The sequence below is a fragment of the Caretta caretta genome, chromosome 4 (assembly GCF_965140235.1).
Source record: "Caretta caretta isolate rCarCar2 chromosome 4, rCarCar1.hap1, whole genome shotgun sequence".
In the NCBI taxonomy this organism is placed as follows: domain Eukaryota; kingdom Metazoa; phylum Chordata; order Testudines; family Cheloniidae; genus Caretta; species Caretta caretta.
In genome coordinates, this window is record NC_134209.1 from 146,978,248 (window position 1) to 146,999,714 (window position 21,467).

General features: G+C 43.4%; 1 protein-coding gene across 8 annotated transcripts in view; it reads right to left on the minus strand.

Moving 5' to 3' along the window:
- SLC4A11 (solute carrier family 4 member 11) overlaps positions 1 to 21,467 on the minus strand; it is a 166,135-nt gene that overhangs the window by 106,944 nt on the left and 37,724 nt on the right. For all 8 annotated transcript variants that reach the window (XM_075128139.1, XM_075128140.1, XM_075128141.1 and 5 more), the window contains exon 3: positions 2,475 to 2,627. In XM_075128139.1, coding sequence (XP_074984240.1) covers positions 2,475 to 2,627 — 153 coding nt within the window. The remainder of the gene's footprint in view (positions 1 to 2,474; positions 2,628 to 21,467) is intronic.

Below are 21,467 nucleotides of genomic sequence, written 5' to 3' on the forward strand. Positions count from 1 at the left end.
ATTAGTGGGGCTGTCAATTAATTGCAGTTAACTCACGCGATTAACCCAAAAAAATTAATCGCTGTTTTAATCGCACTGTTAAACAATAAATACCAACTGAAATCTTAAATGTTTTTGGATTTTTTTTCTGCATGTTCAAACATATTGATTTCAATTACAACACAACATACAGTGCTCACTTTATATTATTTTTATTACAAATATTTGCACTATAAAAATGGCAAACAAAAATAGCATTTTTCAATTCACCTCATACAAGTACAGTAGTGCAATCTCTACAGTGCAATTTACACTGTGAAAGTGCAATTTACGAACGTAGATTTTTTTTTTTGTTACGTAACTGCACTCAAAAACAAAACAATGTAAAACTTTAGAGCCCACAATTCCACTCAGTCCTACTTCTTGTTCAATCGCTAAGACAAACAAGTTTGTTTACATTTACGGGAGATAATGCTGCCCGCTTCTAATTTACAATGTCACCGGAAAGTAAGAACTGGCGTTCCCATGGCATTTTTGTAGCCGGCATTGCAAGGTATTTACATTCCAGATACGCTGAACATTCGTATATCCTTCATGCTTTGGCCACCATTCCAGAGGACATGCTTCCATGCTGATGACGCTAGTTAAAAAATAATGTGTTAATTAAATTTGTGACTTAACTCCTTGGGGGAGAATTGTATGTCTCCTGTTCTGTGTTTTACCCGCATTCTTCCTTATAGTTCATGTTATAGCAGTCTTTGATGATGACCCCCAGCACTTCTGGTTTGTTTTAAGAACATTTTCACTGCAGATCTGACAAAACACAAAGAAGGTACCAGTGAGAGGTTTCTAAAGATAGCTACAGCACTTGACCCAAGGTTTAAGAATCTGAAGTGCCTTGCAATATCTGAGAGGAATGAGGTGTGGAGCATGCTTTCAGAAGTCTTAATAGAGCAACAGTCCAATGCGGAAACTACAGATACTAACCACCAAAAAAGAAAATCAACCTTCTGCTGGTGGCATCTGACTCATATGATGAAAATGAACTTGCTCCAGTCTGCACTGCTTTGGATTGTTATCGAGCACAACCCATCATCAGCATGGACGCATGTCCTCTGGAATGGTGGTTGAAGCATGAAGAGACATATGAATCTTTAGCGCATCTGGCACGTAAATATCTTGTGACGCCAGCTACAGCAGTGCCATGAGAACGCCTGTTCTCACTTTCAGGTGACACTGCAAACAAGAAGCGGCAGCATCATCTCCTGCAAATGTAAACAAACTCGTTTGTCTGAGCAACTGGCTGAACAAGTAGGAGGACGGAGTGGACTCACAGGCTCTGAAGTTTTACACTACATTCAAAAATAAAAGTTAGTTTTTGTACATAATTCTACATTTGTAAGTTCAACTTTCATGATAAAGAGTGCACTATAGTACTTGTTTTAGGTGAATTGAAAAATACTATTTACTGTGTTTCTTTTTTACAGTGCAAATATTTGTAATAAAAAATAATATAAACTGTACACTTGGTATTCTGTATCATAACTGAAATCAATATATTTGAAAATGTGGAAAACATGCAAAAATATTTAAATAAATGGTATTCTATTACTGTTTAACAGTGCGATTAATCACGCGATTAATTTTTTAAAATCTCTTGACAGTCCTAATAATTAGTGCCTTATGTTGTCCTACCTCTGTAGTGTAGACAAAGCCTTACAAATGCTGATGTGAAGAAAAGTTTTGATACTGGAAAACACCTTATTTTACTCAGCTTTCACTGAAAAATGCAAAACAGAGCCTTTCTGGCATCCAGCCCACAGCTACGGAACTCACTTCTAGAAGTTCAGAGAGGTCGCCATGTTAGTCTGTATCAGCAAAAACAACGAGGAGTCCTTGTGGCACCTAACAAATTTATTTGGGCATAAGCTTTCGTGGGCTAAAACCCACTTCATTGGTCATTATGATAGTCCACCTCAGTACTTTCAGAGCTCAATAGAAAACCCACTTCAACCTCATTTCGCCACCCCCTCACACTCACTGAAAGTAAAAAACAAAACAAAGAGAGAGAGAACTTAGTGTACACCGAGGTATATACTTTCAAAAAAATGGGTCCTTTAAATTGGTCTCCCAAGTCCATTTTTAGAACTACATCTACATAAAACGTGTAGGCACTAACATAAAAATCTCTCGATTTTCAACAATGCTGAGCAGGCAGCAGCTCTCACTGAAGTCAATGAGTGCTTCCAGGCTTGCATGTGGGGTCAGCTTTTCAGAGGCACGAATAGTATTTAGGTACCTGTCATTGAAAGTCAATAGTAGTTAGATCCCTAACTGATGTTTGTGACTTTGAAAATCTCCCTTGGATACCACAGCTTTTGTTGGGCAAATACCTACCAGGGGAAGTCTGTATCAGAAAAGCAGGGAGATCAAGGCAGGCATAGTTTGACCTCTTCACATTTCAGTAAGGATTGTAGAGAACACAATGCACTTACCAGTTACATTCTGTTGTACTTCCAAATTGACATTCACAAAGAATCGGATGCTGTCCCCGGAAACAATTGAGGAATTTACAGTGTCAAAGAGCTCTTCTCCTCCTACTTCTTCTTTGTTCTCACAGCCGTCATCGGTGTCACATTTAAGATAACCTGTAAATAAAAATAACACGTCTTCATTATACTCTTTGCCCTTCACAAGCAATAGAACCAAGACCATAATGAAAAGGTCCCTCATTATATCAAACCTTTTTCACAAGCAAAACAAAAAAGAATATTTTGCAATTTTACTTTGTGGGTGACATCTCCTCAAGCCTGCAAGAGGATTCCCTTCTATTCGACATTGGTGAGGCCTCATCTGGAGTTCTGTGTCCAGTTTTCGGCCCCACACTACAAGAAGGATGTGGAAAAACTGGAGAGAATCCAGCGGAGGGCAACAAAAATGATTAGGGGTCTGGAACACATGACTTACGAGGAGAGGCTGAGGGAACTGGGATTGTTTAGTCTACAGAAGAGAAGAATGAGGGGAGATTTGATAGCTGCTTTCAACTACCTGAAAGGGGGTTCCAAAGAGGATGGATCTAGACTATTCTCAGCAGTAGCAGATGACAGGACAAGGAGTAATGGTCTCAAGTTGCAGTGGGGGAGATTTAGGTTGGATATTAGGAAAAACTTTTTCACTAGGAGGGTGGTGAAACACTGGAATGCGTTACCTAGGGAGGTGGTGGAATCTTCTTCCTTAGAAGTTTTTAAGGTCAGGCTTGACAAAGCCCTGGCTGGGATGATTTAACTGGGGATCGGTCCTGCTTTGAGCAGGGGGTTGGACTAGATGACCTCCTGAGGTCCCTTCCAACCCTGATATTCTATGATTTTATGATTTGCTACTTCAAAATTGTTACGTTATAGTATTCCCCACATTCAGAAAGCACAGCAGACCAGAACAGAGCTCTACCATGGCCTTGAAGAAGAATGCTGCCCTATATGTTAGCATTAGTAAACCTGTAAGGTCTTCTTTACACTACGGGGGGAGATCGAGCTAAATTACGCAACTTCAGCTCTATGAATAATGTAGCTGAAGTAGATGAACTTAGATCTACTCACTGCGGGGTCCACACTATGCTAAGTTGACGGGTGAGCATCTCCCCACTCCCCTTGCACTTCTCGTTCAGGTGGAGTACAGGAGTTAACGGGAGAGCGATCTGACGTTGATTTAGCAGGTCTTCACTAGACCCACTAAATCAACCGCCAATGTATTGACTGCCGCATGTCGATCCCTCGGTAAATGTAGACAAGCCTTAAGACTCTCACACAGGATGTAGTAGCAAACAATTCAGAGAAGTCTAGGAACTGGTATTGAAAAATACTGCTATAAAAAAAATCTTTAAAAAAAAATACAACACATTAAGTAAATAGTAAAATTCATTTATATACGCTATATGGAAGAATCAAAAACGTATTTGCTTATGGTTATGAAATTCCTTTTTTCAAGCATTAATTGCATTACTATAGCACTGGTGAAAGGGGAAGGAGCAACAGTCATGGAAAATGAAGCTTCCCATTCGGCCACAGAACAGACATAGAATTAGTAGCAGCAGCGCAAGTGTCCCTACAAACCTAAATAACGTCCTTCTTTAGAGGCTGGGTCTAGTTATGAGGGGGCAGTTCAATGCCAATGTGCATTCAGTACTTGATCTCTATTATCAGACTGCCAACAATGATGCTAATTAATGCAACATGCGTAAGGGTAGTTGGGCTGTGATGTTGAAACTTGTCCAGCTGAAGCTGGATTGAGAACAACTCATCTTACACATGCCACTCAAAAGCTATGAGACAGTAAAAAATTAATAATAAATAAATAATAATAATGTAGGTCCCATATCTGCAAAGCACAAATGTACCCATCCCTATTCAGCAATGCACTTCAGTTGGGGCGTCGGTCACTATCTTTCTGGGCTACCAAACTGATGACCTACAAGTGAGCATTTCGATCGCTCCATTCATGTTTCAGTGAAACCATCCAAATCAGAAAGCCAGGGTTTACCATGGGATCTAGCTCTCAGCAATACAGAAACTTCACTTTGGATTCTTTATTTCAAAACTGACAGCATTTTGCCTTGCAGGGGAGGAGGTAGCGGATACATGAGAAGAAGACAAGTCTTAATTGTTGTGTCCTAACGGGGTAAGGAACAGGGGCATACCTGATCAGATGAGTTGATATACCAAAGAGGCAGACAAATCTCTTAATTACAAGAGACAATTTTAGATCCTTTTGCAGCATTATAATTATAGCTTAATCTAGTCTCATTCACCATTTCATTTTATTACAAACCAACTGAAATACCCTGGTGCTGTGTAATTCTTCAAATCAAATGTGATGCATTAACAAGTTTTATATTACCAGAAAGTTATTTAGGCAATTTCCACCCCATTAGTGGCAAGTTATATATAGCACACAGACAAAATATACTGACATTTTATTAGTGTGTTTTTAGGGACAACAGCAAGCTAAAGCAACTAGTTTCAGAACATAAACAAAAGCCTCTTGAATAGAAACTAATATCACATTGATGGAACTTTTTTTTTAATCCTTGTAAGAAATCTAGATGTAAAAAAGGACTGCCAAGAAGAGGAGTTTAAACGCAAACTCAAATACATTTTTCAGGACATCAGGCTGACAGTTTGCCACCACAAAACAAAGAACTCCCTAATTTCAAGACCACAACAGGAACTCTAAGCTGTGACACTTGAACTTCAGCACTTCCTGTTGCAAATTATCTTTCGAGGCTTGTTCTTGCACAATGTGCTGACTAAGAAGATACCTATTCTGCATTTTTTGGTTTAGGATCAGAAGCCTATGCCAGCTTCCATTCTGCAGAAAGTAGAGTTCATTGGGTCTATTCAGGTTTTTATGTAAGGCCCACCACCTCAGAGGAGCGCTACCATGAGTCTGAGTCCACCTTCTAGAACAAGAACGTACAAGATTACCTACAGCAAAAAAAAAAAAAACCAAAAAAACCCCAAAGTTTACTCTTCATTGTCCTTCCCCACTATGAGAAACAAGTTAAGTACTTTATTTCCTCCCTCACACACACTTTACCATATACAAATGGAATAAGGGACATGCTTAACCATTTCTACAATTTTGAATTATCTTACCCGAAGGCTTCCAGAGGGCTCTGGGGGAGAATGTATTATTCCCAGGACTAGATAATATTGTTTTGTGCTTCGTTGTCAAAGCAGCAGCCTTTAGGTAACCCTATTCCCCAGCTGCTTCTTCACAGTTCACCATGATTTACCTGCAACAGCTCATGGGAGAAGGAAAACGCAGAGGCGATGCATGGGGGGCATGCAGGGTCACATAGCCCCACCAGATCTGTGCCAGGGTTTGCAGCCGGGCCCTCTCCTTGTGCAGCAGCTCCTTGCAAGCTGCAGCCATGGGGAGAGGGAGCAGCAAAGAAGCTGGGAGCTGGAGTTGGGGTGGGGGTGGTATGCCTAGGGTGTGTGACACCAGGGTTGCCAATTTTGGCTGGATGTATTCCTGGAGGTTTCATCACATGACAATCTTTAATTAAAGATTAATCTTTAATCCCTGGAGATTCCAGGATAATCCTTGAGGGATCCTGTATCTATCATAGCATTGCACGGTGGTGGCTCCATCAGCAAATTTTATTTAGGTGGTGGAATGCCCAGTTAACCTGGACAGTCTTCCCACAGTTTCTGATGCAAGTCCATCCATTGCAAGGAAAAGTGCAGGTAACTTTGTGGATTTAAATCAATCCAGGTTAGACTAAACTGTCTGTGTCCAGGGAGATGTGGTAACGCGTGGAGGAGACAAAAAGCTAGGTCTTTACTGCTTGAATTTCAGCCAGTGCCACTTACGGACATTTTGGGAGAACTTCATGCCACCATCTGTGTTTGAATCCTGGTCTTCCCATGCAGGTATGGGCCGGGTGGCAAGCACGGAGTCTTCGGCTGGTTGAAATTATCAGTGCCTCCTTTGAGGAGGGCAGGCTGTCAACTGATTTAAAAGGAAGCACGTGTTTGGCCTGTGCTCAAGGAAAATCATCTAGTCAATCGGTATCTAACTGATCATTTTTGTTTAAGGTTATAGAACTGGTTGTGCCAAGAAAACTCTCAGAGCATTGAGATTGGGCTGGTTACATTTAACTTTGTCAATCAAGGCTCTGACCCAAGTCAGGCACAGATACTGCAATTTTTATGTTGGTTGATGATTTCGTTCCAGCAATGGATAATACCTAATGTCCATGCACATATCATTAGCTCTATCAGCTGCCTTAGATACTGTGGATAATTAGGTGCTGTTGACTCATTACAGTCCCTGGTGGAAGTGGACAGGGCTGCCCACAATTGACTGTTCTTTTCTGTCTGACAGATACTGCAGCGGATCGCTTGGGGCAGTGCTATTCTTCCCCAAGTTCCTTCCTGGTTCTTTGTTGTCACCCCTCTTATGCAATGTGTGAAGTAGTGAGGAGAGCCTAGTAAGGCTGTATACTCAGGTTACAATTGTTTAAGTACATTGTTAACTCACAGCTTCGGCTCTGACTCACCCAGCCCAACGGAATGTGGTTGAGTGTCTTTCAATGTTTGAGTGCAGCTGAGGCATGGATGGCCACAAGTTGGTTGATACTCACTTCCAGATAAGACTAAGCCAATTGCAGTGGGCAAGGGAAGCAATCAGATAGTAAGGGTATGTCTACACTGGCAGAGCTACATCACCAGAAGTTACATCACCACTCAGAGAGCACTGAAGGGAAACCGCTGTTGTGTGTTCACACTGTCAGCTGCCCGCGCAAGAGCATGTTCACACTTGGCGGCACTTGCGGAGGAATTCGGAGCGGTGCACTCTGGGCAGCTATCCCACAGAGCATCTCTTCCTCTTCTGCCGCTAAGACTTGTGGGAAGGTGGTGGTGGGGTGTCGTAGGGCATTCTGGGTCCTGTCTCAATGCCCCATGATGCATTTGCTTCACATCCCAGCAATCCCTGTGCTTCAGTCTGCATTTGGTGCCATCTTTCAATGGTTTGTGTATTGCGTGCCCTGCCCTGCCTCTTCTGTCTGCAGGAATGGATCCCGCACTGACCAATACGCTGCTGACTCTGACTAACACATCATGAGTGGCAGTGGAGTTATTCCTTAAACTACAAAGGCAAGAAGAGTTCGACATTGATCTCGCCACGCGTAGTAGCTACGACATGAGATTGCGTGTGACATTCACGGAGGTGCTGCTGACCACAGTGGAACGCTGCTTTTGGGCTCAGGAAACAAGCACTGAGTGGCAGGATCACATTGTCATGCACATCTGGGATGATGAGCAGTGGCTGCAGAACTTTCAGATGAGAAAAGCCACCTTCATGGGACTGTGTGAGGAGCTCGCCCCAGCCCTGCAGTGCAAGGACACGAGAATGAGAGCTGCCCTGTAGTTGGAGAAGCATGTGGCAATTGCACTGTGGAAACTGGCTACTCCAGACTGCTACTGATCTGTCGCTAACCAGTTCAGAGTGGGAAAGTCGACCATTGGACTTGTCTCTGCACACTTCCGTCAACACATTAATCACATCCTGCTCCAAAAGACCGTGACTCTGGGCAACGTGCGTTACATCGTGGACGGCTTTGCACAAATGGGCTTCCCTAACTGCAGAGGGGCGATGGATGGCACGCACATTCCAATTCTGGCACCAGACCACCTAGCCACCGAGTACATTAATCTCAATGGCTTTCGAGGTGCTTGTGGATCACCATGGGCGTTTCACAGACATTAAAGGAGGCTGGTCTGGAAAGATGCATGACGCACGCATCTTTCGGAACACTGGCCTGTTCAGGAAGCTGCAAGCCGGGACTTTCTTCCCGAACTAGAAGATCACCATAGGGGAAGTCGAAATGCCCATTGTGATCCTGGGAGACCCTGCTTACCCCTTAATGCTGTGGCTTATGAAGCCATACACGGGGCCCTTTGACAGCAGTAAGGAGCAGTTCAACAACAGGCTCAGCAAGTGCAGAATGACTGTTGAGTGTGCTTTTGGCCATTTAAAGGCCCGCAGGCACTGTCTATATGGGAGGCTAGACCTGGCCACTGACAATATTCCTATGCTTATAGCCGTGTGCTGTACGTGCCATAATATTTGTGAAGGGAAGGGTGAAAGCTTCATTCAGGGCTGAACTACTGAGGCTCAGTGCCTGGAGGCTGAATTTGAACAGCCAGAGACCGGGGCTATTAGAGGGGCACAGCGCAGGACCATAAGGATCAGCGATGCCTTGAGGCAGCAATTCAAAGATGAAAGCTGCTAATATCTGTTGCTGTGCTCGGGAGGGCAGTGCTTGTAATGCTAGGAGAGGATTGTGATTGGTACAGACGATGCACTGTGAAGCTTTAAGAAAATTGCCTGTTGCTTCGTAGGGCTCTGTTTGTTTTCAATTAATGGAATAAAGATTGCTTTCAAACCAACACAATTCTTTTATTAAAAAAAATAACTGCAGGGGGGAGAGAGAGAGAGAGAGAGACAGACAGACAAAAAGCCACACCAGCACTGTGGGGAATGGGGGATCCCAGGAGGAGGTGGGGTCCCGGGACAGTTAAAGATTTGTTGTATGTCCAGGTGTCACATGCAACCTTCTCCTTTGGAGCACAGTGCAGCAGGTACTGAACTGCAGCAGGATTAAACTGCAGAGGGCCGGGTGTTGCGTGCAGTGGGTACTGGGAGGCCGCAGTGCTGGACTATGACAGGGGAGGAGTGGAATGCCGCAGGTACAGACTGGAGCCAGGAGGTTGATAACCGTGTCTGGGCCGTGTCTGGGGGGGGGGCATGGAAAAGAGTTTTGGGACAGTAGCTGCAGGGGAGGGCTGGCGTGGAGCTGCTCAGTTAGCAGTGCCTGGAGCGTGTCCGCTTGGTGCTCTATAAAGTTTAAGAGCCGCTCCGTGGCTTTGTTCTGGTGTACCGCATTCTCCTTTCGGTCCCTCTTCTTGCTGTCCTGCCACTCTTTCAGGTCTTGTTTTCCAGATGCGGAGTGCATCGCGACATCACACGAAGTCCTCTTTAGTTCTTCGTGGCGGGGGGAGCGCTTATAATCATTCCGGTGCCCACGTTTTCCACAGGCTGTGTTCATTATGGAAGACATCTTGCTGCTGAGGGTGAGCAAGGAATCAAGGGAGGGTCTTTGCCAAGACTGCGGCTTCCAACCTGGCCCTTATGAGGGTTGCCCATGTGCAACAATGGTCTCCCTCCGTGACAGCAGAGTGGCGCGGGAAAGTTACCCTTAATGGGGCAAGAAACAAAGCAGCTCTGCCAAACAACCTGTGGTAGCGGATTGCCCAGTATCTCCATGAGAGTTTTCTGGAGATCTGAGGCAGATTCCCGTGAAGTGAGGGAGTCAATCAATACCCTCTTCCGCCACTCAGACTGGGAATGTGGTGGTACGCGCATCATACAGACACAAGCCTGCTTTCTGCAACCTTCCTGCCCCCAACAACTCGCTTCAGGGATTCAAAGCCCCTTACCAAGGGCCTCTTCTCCTGTTTGTGCTTCACCAAGCTCAGATCACTAGGACTGGCTAGCCTCCTTCAAGGTAGAGAAGAGCTCCTGGCTGCTTCCAAGTCATCCTCTGCCTCTGGGTCCCGCTTCCCCTCCACATCCTCATCCCAGATTTCCTCCTCCTGGCTCGGTCCACTCTCGACTGGCACGCGAGCCACCAAGGTATCCACAGTGGCCTTCGTAGCGGAGGTGGGGTCACCGCCGAGTATCGTGTCCAGCTCTTTGTAGAACCAGCAGCTCGTGGGCGCAGCACCGGAGCGGCGGTTTGCCTCCCGCACCTTGTGGTGGGCGTTCCGCAGCTCCTTCACTTTGACCCTGCACCGCAATGTGTCCTGGTCATGGCCCCTTTGTCATGCATCGAGAAATCTGTCAGTAGGTATCATAATTCCCATGGCTGGAGTGCAGCTGGGACTGGACAGCCTCCTCTCCCCAAATGCTGATGAGGTCCATGATCTGGAAAGATGCGCCGAGACCACTGCACGCGCCACTGAGTGAACAGGGAGGAGACGGTCAAAATTCCCAAGGCATTTAAGGGGTGGGGCTCACACTTGGTCACCTGAGGGCAGGGCAATGGAGTTCAAACCGAAGAGCAGAGAACAGGCACGGTGGGACACCTCCTGGAGGCCAATGGCAGCGCTGTAAATCGACCACGGTGTCTACATGGGCACCGCAGCGCTGTACCCCCAGCGCAGAGAGCTCTACGCCTCCCGTCAGGGTGGGGTTTTTTACAGCACCAGTTTCTGCGCGCTCAGTGGCTTGGCCGTGTGCGCACCTCAGGAGTTACACCACAGAACGCCGCTTTACTGCGCAGAAACTTCCCAGCGTAGACAAGGCCTAAGTGAGAACAGAGCAGCAGCATTTGGTCCCGAAAACAAACAGAGGACAAGATTTTGGGAAGGAAGGAAGGATGTGATTGTTGACTTGGTGTAAGTTCCAACCACGGTATTGGGAAGATTTGGAAGTGAGGGAAAGCAGCAGAGGGAGGAGGATAGATGGAGGGGACATTCAGATAGAGGATTTTTAAAGAGTGGGAAAGACCACTACCAGCTTTCATAAAAAAAAAGTGAGGGGTGAAGGAAGAAGGTAAAGGGAGGTCAACAGTTAGAAAGGAGTGGGGCTAAAGCGGCAGGTGAAGGGCAGACATATAGTTTTGGTGGGGACCTGACACGGGAGAGGGATGGGAGGCTATTAAGACTGGGAAGGAGTGAATGAATCTTGTTGATCTTCTATTGAAGGGATCAGCAAAACCGAGGGGAGGCGAAAGCAGTGGGGGATGTGGAATCCATGAAAACAGAAACGTAGCGTGGGTCTGTTTTTGGCAAGGCAAGATATCCAGCCTCAAAACTTGGACCACTACCATCCCCTCCCTGATCAGAAAAATATCCAGTTTTCTCATTCCTCCCTCTTCAGAGAAAAGGGGTTGGGGGGCGGGGGAAGCAACCAAAAGTTGGTGCCTCTTGAAATGTTACAAATAAGACAAACACATTTGGATTATAAAAGTCTCATGGAAAGTAACAACACAGATAGTATTTTAGCAGATTTCTATTTTTTCCTCAAAATAGAAGCCTGTGGCTTAGGAACCCACAATCACTTGGGATCCCTTAATCAATTTATTCAAGCAGACATAACACTTTCCATTTCCTTTTTTAATTGTTCTTCAAATCCATTCACATTTTGCCCATGATCTCAGCTAAACATTTTTTATTTTCCTGTTAGCTGTCTGGCAGGCAAATACACTGCATTCTCTCCCAACTCCGTAGTTCAGCAATTGATTAGGAAGAATTTACTGAAAAGTCTGGCAACAATCCTTCCCCAAAGGTTTCAGAGTAGCAGCCGTGTTAGTCTGTATCTGCAAAAAGAACAGGAGTACTTGTGGCACCTTAGAGACTAACATTTATTTGAGCATAAGCTTTCGTGGGCTAAAACGCACTTCATCGGATGCATGCAGTGGAAAATACAGTAGGTAGGTAGATAGATAGATAAACATGAAACAATAGGTGTTATCATACACACTGTAACGAGAGTGATCAGTTAAGGTGAGCTATTACCAACAGGAGAGAAATGAAAAAAAACAAAAAAAAAACCCTTTTGTAGTGATAATCAAAATAGGCCACTTCCAGCAGTTGACAAGAACGCCTGAGGAACAGTGTGGGGGGAGGAGGGGAGAATAACCATGGGGAAATAGTTTTACTTTGTGTAATGACACATCCACTCCCAGTCTTTATTCAAGCCTAAGTTAATGATGTCCAGTGTGCAAATTAATTCCAATTCAGCAGTCTCTCGTTGGAGTCTGTTTTTGAATTTTTTTTGCTGTAATATTGCAACTTTTAGGTCTGTAATCAAGAGACCAGGGAGATTGAAGTGTCCTCCAACTGGTTTTTGAACATTAAAATTTTTGACGTCTGATTTGTGTCCATTTATTCTTTTACATAGAGACTGTACAGTCTGACCAATGTACATGGTTCCTTTCCCACTCTGAACTCTGGGGTACAGATTAGGGGACCCACATGAAAGACCCCCTAAGCTTATTCTTACCAGCTTAGCATAAAACTTCCCCAAGGCACAGATTCCTTTCTTGCCTTGGGATCGCTGCCACCACCAAGTGATTTAACAAACAATCAGGGAAAGGACCTCTTGGAGTCCTATTCCATCAAAATATTCCCCCAAGCCTACACCCCCTTTCCTGGGGAAGGCTTGAGCATATCTCCTCAACAACTGGTTACAAAGGGACTACAGACCCAAACCCCTGGGTCTTAGAACAATGGAAAAAGCAGTCAGGTTCTTAAAAAGAAGGATTTTATTTAAAAAGAAAAAGGTAAAAGAATCACCTCTGCAAACTTAGGCTGGTAGTTAACCTTACAGAGTAGCAGAAAATTCGAAGAGCACAGAGGAACCCCCTCTAGCCTTAGTTTCAAAGTTACAACACAACAGGGATAAACCTCCCTCTAACAAAGGGAAAATTCACAAGTTGAGAAAACAAAGATAAACTAATACGCCTTGCCTGGCTGTTACTTACAAGTTTGAAATAAGAGAGACTTGTTCAGAAAGATTTGGAGAACATGGATTGATGTCCGATCCCTCTTAGTCCCAAGAGCGAACGGCTACAGGAAACAAAAACCCAAAACAAAACCACTCTCCCGCACCAGATTTGAAAGGGAGACCCAGTGATGTTTCTACTATGTTTGTAAAAAATGCATGTGAGGCTGCAGGAGGAAGCAGAATCTGTTCAATTATCCTGGAGTTCTGATTTTTGTTTAATGGTGTTTGGGGATAGGGATTTTTGGTGGTGGTGGTGCAGATTTCCGCTGCCCTCGATGAGATTCACATTTTCACAATGGAAAATATCCTACCAAGCTTCAGTACAGAGAAGCAATTTTGTGTCTTGCACAAGCTATAAAAAAACCCAACACCACTTTCAAACAAAGAATGGAAGAAGATTTCGCTGCAAAAATATAAAATGCATTTACATCTAATTTGACCTGGACTTGAAATAAGATTCAGACCGTTCAGTATCTAGTCAGACACATCAAACTTCAGTAAGTCCCCAGCACGTCACTTGTACCTATCTACATCATTTTTCCTGAATTGTTCCATCAGAGACACCATCGGTACCAGCAAAATAACTGTGCCCGTGCTTTGAAGATGGGTAGTGCCATGTAGAGCTGAAGTATTGTCAAAACTGCTTGACTGAGCCTTCACTCCAACCCCGGAGTGAAAGAGGTGGCACGAAAGTCCTTGTCCAAAAGAGGCAAGAAAAGAAATTGGGTCTCAATCACCATTGTGTCAAATGCCTTCCCGGCTCCTACTCTCTACCTTGGAGGGAGAGTAATTCACTGCTGCCCTTGTGCCAGCTTAGCTCTGCCCATCCCTCGCCACGCTGCTCACTTGCTCAAGGTGGGAGAATCCGCTGTCCTCTGCTCTCCCCTGAACTCATGATCTAGGAGGTCCTTATGCCTCCTCAGCCTACGGCTGTATAGACACACAAAAAAGCTGCGTTAAAGAATACTGCAACCTTAATCAAGTCAAACACTCCAAAGCTAGGAAATGCCTGTGTAATCTTAGTTTGGCCCCCTGGTAGGTATGCATTATGATACAGTCTTTAATTATATGATCACGTGCTATCTATCCCCCACAGGACCCCTGCCTCATTCAGAGCACAGGATGGGTGGTGCTCCCTAAATGAGTGCCTATTCAATATTTTGTTTTCGCCTCATTGTTCAACGTATGGCCTCAGGGCCTATTTACTGCACACTATTCAAACCCTGCTCTGAAGACAGAATTGTTGTTTTCCTCATGGGCTTTTCCATGGTGCTCATCAGTATAGTAGCCAAGTGCTCCACAGACATAAATTAATTTATCTTCACAACACCCCTGGGAGGCCGGGGGGGGAGGTGCTATCCCCATTTGACAGATGGGGAGCTCAGAAACTGAGGGACACAGAGAAAGGTAAAAAATCTCCACTAAATTTTGAGTACCCAATTTCAGACACCTAGGATTTGATTTTTCACAGTACTTAGCATTATACAGCACTTCACGTGTTTAAAGTACAGCTCCCATTGACTTTACTTGCGAGTGCTCAGCCCTTCTGCAAATGAGACCTCGGGTCAGTGTTAATGACTACATGTGAAAAGTCTGGGGTCCTATGGGAAAAATAGCATGTGATCATGCAGTTATCCGGTCACGTAATTAAGAATTGTATCAGAACACATACGCACACGGGGGCTGGATTAAGGTTGCACAAGAATCCTTAATTCTGCCATGTCCTAAGTTTTGACTGCTTGTCTTTCCTATCTTAGTACTGTTCTTGTAATGTCATTTTTGGGTGCAATTTTCTAGGATTTTAAAAAGCAAAATAAAAAAAATCCCTGTGTGTGGCATCGTAAGGACACCCATATTGGTAACCAGCAAGGTTGACAGCAATAGTAGGTTGTCGTCCTCTATGTGGATCAGCACAAGAGGAGAACGATATACACAATTTTGCCAGGGGATTTCACAGATACTTGCTGACAGCAGAAGAACAATCAGGCTCAGGAACCAGGGGTTCCATTCCAGGCTCTGGAGAGGGTGTGCTCTAGGGGGTCACACACTCTTGTGCCTATCCCAAATTTAACTCCTTCTGCCCCATCCTTTCTAACCTGTCCAGTTCCCAGTCCTGTCTCTTCCCCAACATTGACTCCATCTCCTAGTCTCCACTCCTCAGGCTTCTCATCCCAGCCCTAGTCTCCCAGCCCAGCTAGTCCCAGGTTCTGCTCTGGGCTTACTGTCCAAGTCCAAATCTTCCCTTCCATTCCCAGTCTCTTCCCCTCCCTGCATCCTATCTCAGTCTCCTTACCCAGCCAGTCCCAATTCTCCCTGCGCATGCCGGCTCCTTGTCAGGTTCATCATCCCTCCTCCTGCCCACATTCCCCCCCCCCGACCCCGTTTCCTAGTCCCAGTCTCCTCGTCCAGCCAGTTCCAATCCCCCCCCCCCCCGATCCTTGTCCAATCTCAATGCTCTCCCTGCCGCACCCCAGCCACCTGGCTCCAAGTCTTGCCACTTGGAGCTGGTGATGGAAACAAGCCCCAGTTTCTCTCCCCCCTCCCTGGCTCCCAGACCCACCTCTCCAACTCCCAGTCCATCTCCTTGCCCAGCTAGTCCCAGTCTCACCAGACTTGATCCCAATCTACTCCTCTTCCTTTCTCCTTGTCTAACTTTCATCCCTCTGCATTAAAATCAGACAGCTTCCTCCTCCATGCTCCCTGGCTACCAGCACAGGTGGTCACCGAGAGCACAGAGAAAGGCTACTTGCTCTCAATTCCAGTACCTAACACAGAGCAGCCATTATAGGGAAATGTCCTGCTTTGGCCCTTAGCCTTGGCTGGAGAATGCACAGTTCTGTAGGGATGGCACATGCAGCCTGGTCACAAGTGGGAGCTGTAAGAGACCGGAGCCTGCTCAGTGAGGATGGAATCCTAGGAGATTTTAGCTGCTAAAAAACAGTCTCTACTGAGCACGTGCAAACAGCTATTTTTCAAAGGCTTATAACTTGGCCAAAATGTGCAGCTTTTCATGGGGATGGCAAAAGTTACATCCCTGACATAGGCCACATCTTGCCAAATTTCAAGTCCATGCTCCAAAGCGTGGGGGATGCTAAAGCTTTTATAGGAAAGGTCACTTGAACTTTTGAACATGGGCAAAAAACAATGAATTGTCTCCATTCTCTGAAACAAGTGAACTGCTTTGGCTGAAATTTTCCAAACACACTGCATGTGAAATTTCAACCCAATCCATTGAGGTTTGGCAATGCTATAAGCAACTGCGGAAAAAACAAAAACAAAAAACAGTGCCTTACAATCAGAAGTGTCAGGCGACCGTAATAATTAACTGCACAATCAGCCCTGCCAATAATAGGAAATCTAATAAACATGATAAACAAGAACTGGATAAGTTCATCAATGGCTATTAGCCAGGATGGGCAGGAAGAGTGTCCCTAGCCTCTGCTTGCCAGAAGTTGGGAATGGGCGACAGGGGATGGATCACTTGACGATTACCTGTTTCTTCATTCTCCCTGGGGCACCTGGCACTGGCCACTGTCGGAAGTCAGGAGACTGGGCTAGATGGACCTTTGGTCTGACCCAGTATGGCCGTTCTTATGTAACAAAGCTAGCATCCCTGCTAACTGCACCAACTTAGTGGGAGGTTTTCACAGGCACAAAGGGCAGCTAGTTGCCTAATTCCCACTGAAAATCATGCTTTGAAAGTCAGTGGGAATTATGCACCTAATTGTCCTTTGTGCCTTTGAAAAAAATCACAGCCTTAAATTCTCACTATGAGAGGTTTGCTGTCACAAGACTACTCATCAATAATTGCTTCATTTTACATGCCAGCCTATTTGAGATACGTGCGGCTAGACCATAGCTCATTTAATGAGATCCACTTTCAATGTAAAGTCCTCAAAAAGTGGGTGTACAAAGTAAAAGTACAGAAAACACTGTATGATGGACTTTGTAGAGATCAGCAGTTGGGACTACAAGTGTGTGAACTACACAATAGCACAAGCAATTTAAGGGCCGTCTAATGTGAACACGTCTATTATTCCCATCAGTGTATTGGGCACAATTCTAAACAACCTTAACTGGAGCAGGCAAATGGCACTGAAGGGAGAACAGCACTGCATTTCGGATGATCAGTCATTCCTCCTTGTAGCAAGATTTAGATGTTGCATTGCACGGAGAACACAGATGCTAAGTAAAGACAGATTTTTGTGACCCTATATTTGAAAACTGACATATTGTTTACATAAGAAACTTTCTCCCTAGTCATTATATTTGTGGGGGGTGGGAAAGAAGAGAAACTGGGAGACAAAAAAATTGATAAACTGTAAACAAAAGTTATATAGTCAATATCTACACAGGAGCTGTAAAATTATGACTGGTTTTGTTTTCGGGTGGCATTCACATGCTCAATATGCTAATGCCATGAATATGAGGCCAATTATTGAAAAATCCCTTTCAAGTTACATTTTACCCTCAAGCATTCCAAGCAATGTACATCTTAAAAATATAACCCTGAAAACAAAAAAAAAAATGTAACAGCACAGTGTTTATAAGCACTGGTGTTCAACTAGCAACTCAAGCTTGATGATCCCCACTCTAATAATTTAATTTCAAGTCTTACGATAAATGGCGTTTTTCTTAAGACATCAGCTCCTGCATTCATGCAATTACATAAGAATTTCAGTGTTGTTTTTTGTTGTTGTTTTTTAAATAAGCTTCTAGCCCTTGTGGTTTGGAGAAAAAGCTTGAAGAAATGGAAATGCTACAGACTTAAAAACCAGAAGACCAATACAATACTTTTGGGGTTGTTCTGAAGCCACTCAAGATTTTGGGAGGCCTGGATAATTTTTGAGCACCTGAGGCTGGCAATACTGAAAGTTGCCCTGTTAAATTTCAGATTGCTTTGTACATTTGTTTCTAGGCAGACAGCATGGACTGCAAAATACAGGATAGGCCCTCTTTGTTGATTTGGCAAACTAGTCTTTGTGGTAATGCGGCCAAATATTGAACTCCATTCCTGTTTTAATTTAGCAACCCAGATTGTTTTTTCCCCCAAAATAGGGATGGTTTCTCTCCAACATCACTCCTTGGGACACGTTTATCATAGATTCCAATTCATTGAACAAACCAAAAAAAAAAAAAAAAAAAATCAAACCATTGGCCCTGTTTTTAGGGTTTCAAACTGTAACCCTTACACATGCTGATCAGTTCAGTTAGGCTACAGCATAGTTTCTGTTAGTATGGTTGATAATAAAAAGGACTAAACTGAACCAAGTTTGTTACAATACAAAAATGGTTGTGAAGCATGTTTCTGCCCTCATGGACAGATCCCTATTATTCCCACATGACAGCTATGTTAAAATGGAGGTAAGGTTGAAAGTATGCATCAATAACTTTAATACGGTTGCCAACCTTGCAGGATTGTCCTGGAGTCTCCAGGAATTGAAGATTAATCTTTTTAATTAAAGATTGTCATGATGAAATCTCCGGGAATTCATCCAACCAAAAAGTTGGCAACCCTAATAATTTAAGGTAAAACTCATTAAAGGGAGGTTGTAATTATCCTAAAACCAAGCACTGTTAATGCAGGGAATTCAGAGTTAAAGTTAAAGTTACACTTAAAACCCAGACATGTTATAAAAAGTTAAGAAATGCATAGTTAAAGGTACCTAAACAAACTTAACTCTGCCCCATAGCGATGCCCACCATCATCACATGGTTAAAGACATTTTAGTGTTTATGGTCTCAGATTAGATTAAACTGATTTTTAAAGACAGTTCTTTTGCTACTCCATATTTTTTCCCTTTGTGCCATTCAGGACAAAGAAAAAAGACTGACACAGATGCTAAACTGCTTAAAGGACCCAATTTTTAATTAATTTTAGCTCAGAGTAATTAACAAATTTACTTGTAAAGGCTCAGAAAATTTGACTGCTTGGAGAATGACTGCCGTAAATTCAGGGAGACGACAGTGTATTTTTCATACAAAACAAAAGAGAATGAATCCCTGGTTTTAAGTGCCATATGGAACTCAACTTTAACTATGGAGTGTCATGTCCTGCATCTCCACACTGAAAACGGGATTACAAAAATATACAGGCTCAGCATTGCCTCCAACGGGTAGGGAGCTTTCTGCTTTGTAAATATTAGTGGGAGAATAATCAAAGGACTTTACAGACAGGGAAGAATTTACTTTACAAAATAGAGGGAATTGGTAACATGTGTATATTCACTGCATTCCAGAAACAAAGTTTGTAAAAAAACCTCTCTCTCTCACACACACACTTACTTAAAATGCCATCATTATGTTTAACATGCACACTTACACATGACCACCCACTTCCAAAACAAAGGTAATGCATAAGTGCAATTTCTGAGTCAAAGCTATCACCACAGGAACCCAAAGCATGGAGAAGAGGCTTTTTCCTTCAAGGCAGGGTGATCAAAACTGTCCATTTGTATCTTACTTCCAACGGGAGACATACAGGTAAATTAAATAAATAAATAAAATCAATCCTTTCTTTCTGATTCATTTCCAGTTGAAACAAAGTCTGCAAAATTGTCAGGAAAATTTTGTCAAATCAAGCTACAAATTGTACTCACCACACCCTTTGTCATGATAATGGAGGATAATGAAAAATACTTCTGGCATTCTACCCAGCAGCCGTAAAGAGAAATGTTATTTTTCCAGCTGACTCCCCACAGGAACTAGGACTTAAAACATTAAAGCAGTATGGGGGAGATTAATAAAAGGCATAAAAAAAGTTAATGATTGTGTTTACAACTGCATCTGCTGATCTTAAAAGAACAAACGTTTAAAACTTTTCTTTACTAGAATGTTAAGCTTTACTTAAGCTTCATGGGTTGAGACCTTCCCTAGCAGCTCTGTGGCAATTTAACTTATTAGAAAATGAACAACAACAAACCCTTAACAGGTAACTATGCTAAATGGACCTCTGGACTGGGGAAGCCCTTTAGACAACGTCAGTGTTGAGTTAAAGAAGCAGCATTTTACTTCCATCTCAGGGCTCTCTTCGCTCCAGAGGTAATGGGCTCTGTCTGCCAATCCCCACGACCCACAGCCACTTGGGGAAAATGGAAAAGAGAATTAGGGAAGGCACTATTTCCCACGGGTTTGAAGATAGCTATTTTAACAAGGAGGCTTACGAGATACTGTCTTGGGATTAATGGTTTTTCTTTACTACTGTACAGCCATGATTTCCAACCCTATTGCGGGGGGGTGTTTGGTCATAAAACAAGCCAGATGGAAATACAAAGTTTTCCCTGCTGCCTTAATAATAATTCATAACAGACTTGAAGCAAACTGATTGCTACTACAAAAGAAAAAAGGCTCCTCTGAATACATTCCAGTATTCTATTATACAGCTAGTTATCTAAGAAGTCTTGTAATTAATATAAGTAATAAATGGGGGGGGGTTTAAACACAGCAGTGTGCAAAGTTTCAGCTCTGTACTTCAAGCCGCTAAATTAGAAACCTTCATTTTAATTTATAGCTATCTTAGTAATAGGCCCTAGAAATAAAAATCTGTAGCAAGACACGCAAGCTGATTTCTGGCTTGTCGTCATCAGCAGTTGTGGTGCATTCGCGGCTGGCAAACAGACATTGTACCCTGAAAATTCAATTCCCATTGTGAAAGGATTCATTTCAGTGACACATTTAGATTAATTTCATGGTTAGATAAAAACTACAAATTTTTTAAAAAGCAAAACCATGACACACATTCCAAATTTAAATACAAAACCGAAAACACAACAACCAACAACTAGATAAAATATGTCCAAACATCCCCAGCCAGGCATGTCCCTCCAGCAGAACTGCAATTTATTGTGCCAGCAAAACCAATTAATAAATCAGCAGAGCAAACAATAAGATTCAGTCTGGAAGGTGAAACTTGTGTTGAAGTACTTGCTGAGCCAGCTTTAAAACAATGCCAGGTTTCAGTTATTGCGTAGAATTGCTAGGGTTTCTTTTAGGATTTATAACCACGCACAATTAAAACAAGATTCTCTTCAGATAAAATGAAGATGCAGTATCAGCACATATTGCCTGATCATTTAAAAAGTTAATAATGCTGGCAAATAGAATTATATTCTACTAATACTAATTCTGTTAGAACTAATCTGCTTACAGTGAAAGTTTAGGTATCTGTACACCTTTTAACAATGAGCAGATAACTAGCTTAATGAGTTATTCTGAACACTGCTTACAGAGCTGCATATCATCAAGATTCTAATTATCTTCAGATTTGGACTTAGTCTTTACAGTCACTCAAACAGTCATTTAAAATTGCCAGGAAAGACTCTGACACGAAATCTCATTCAGGATACCAACTGGTCAACTCAAAAGCACAATCTGTGTCAAACACTGTTGCTATTTGCCAGATTAGGGGA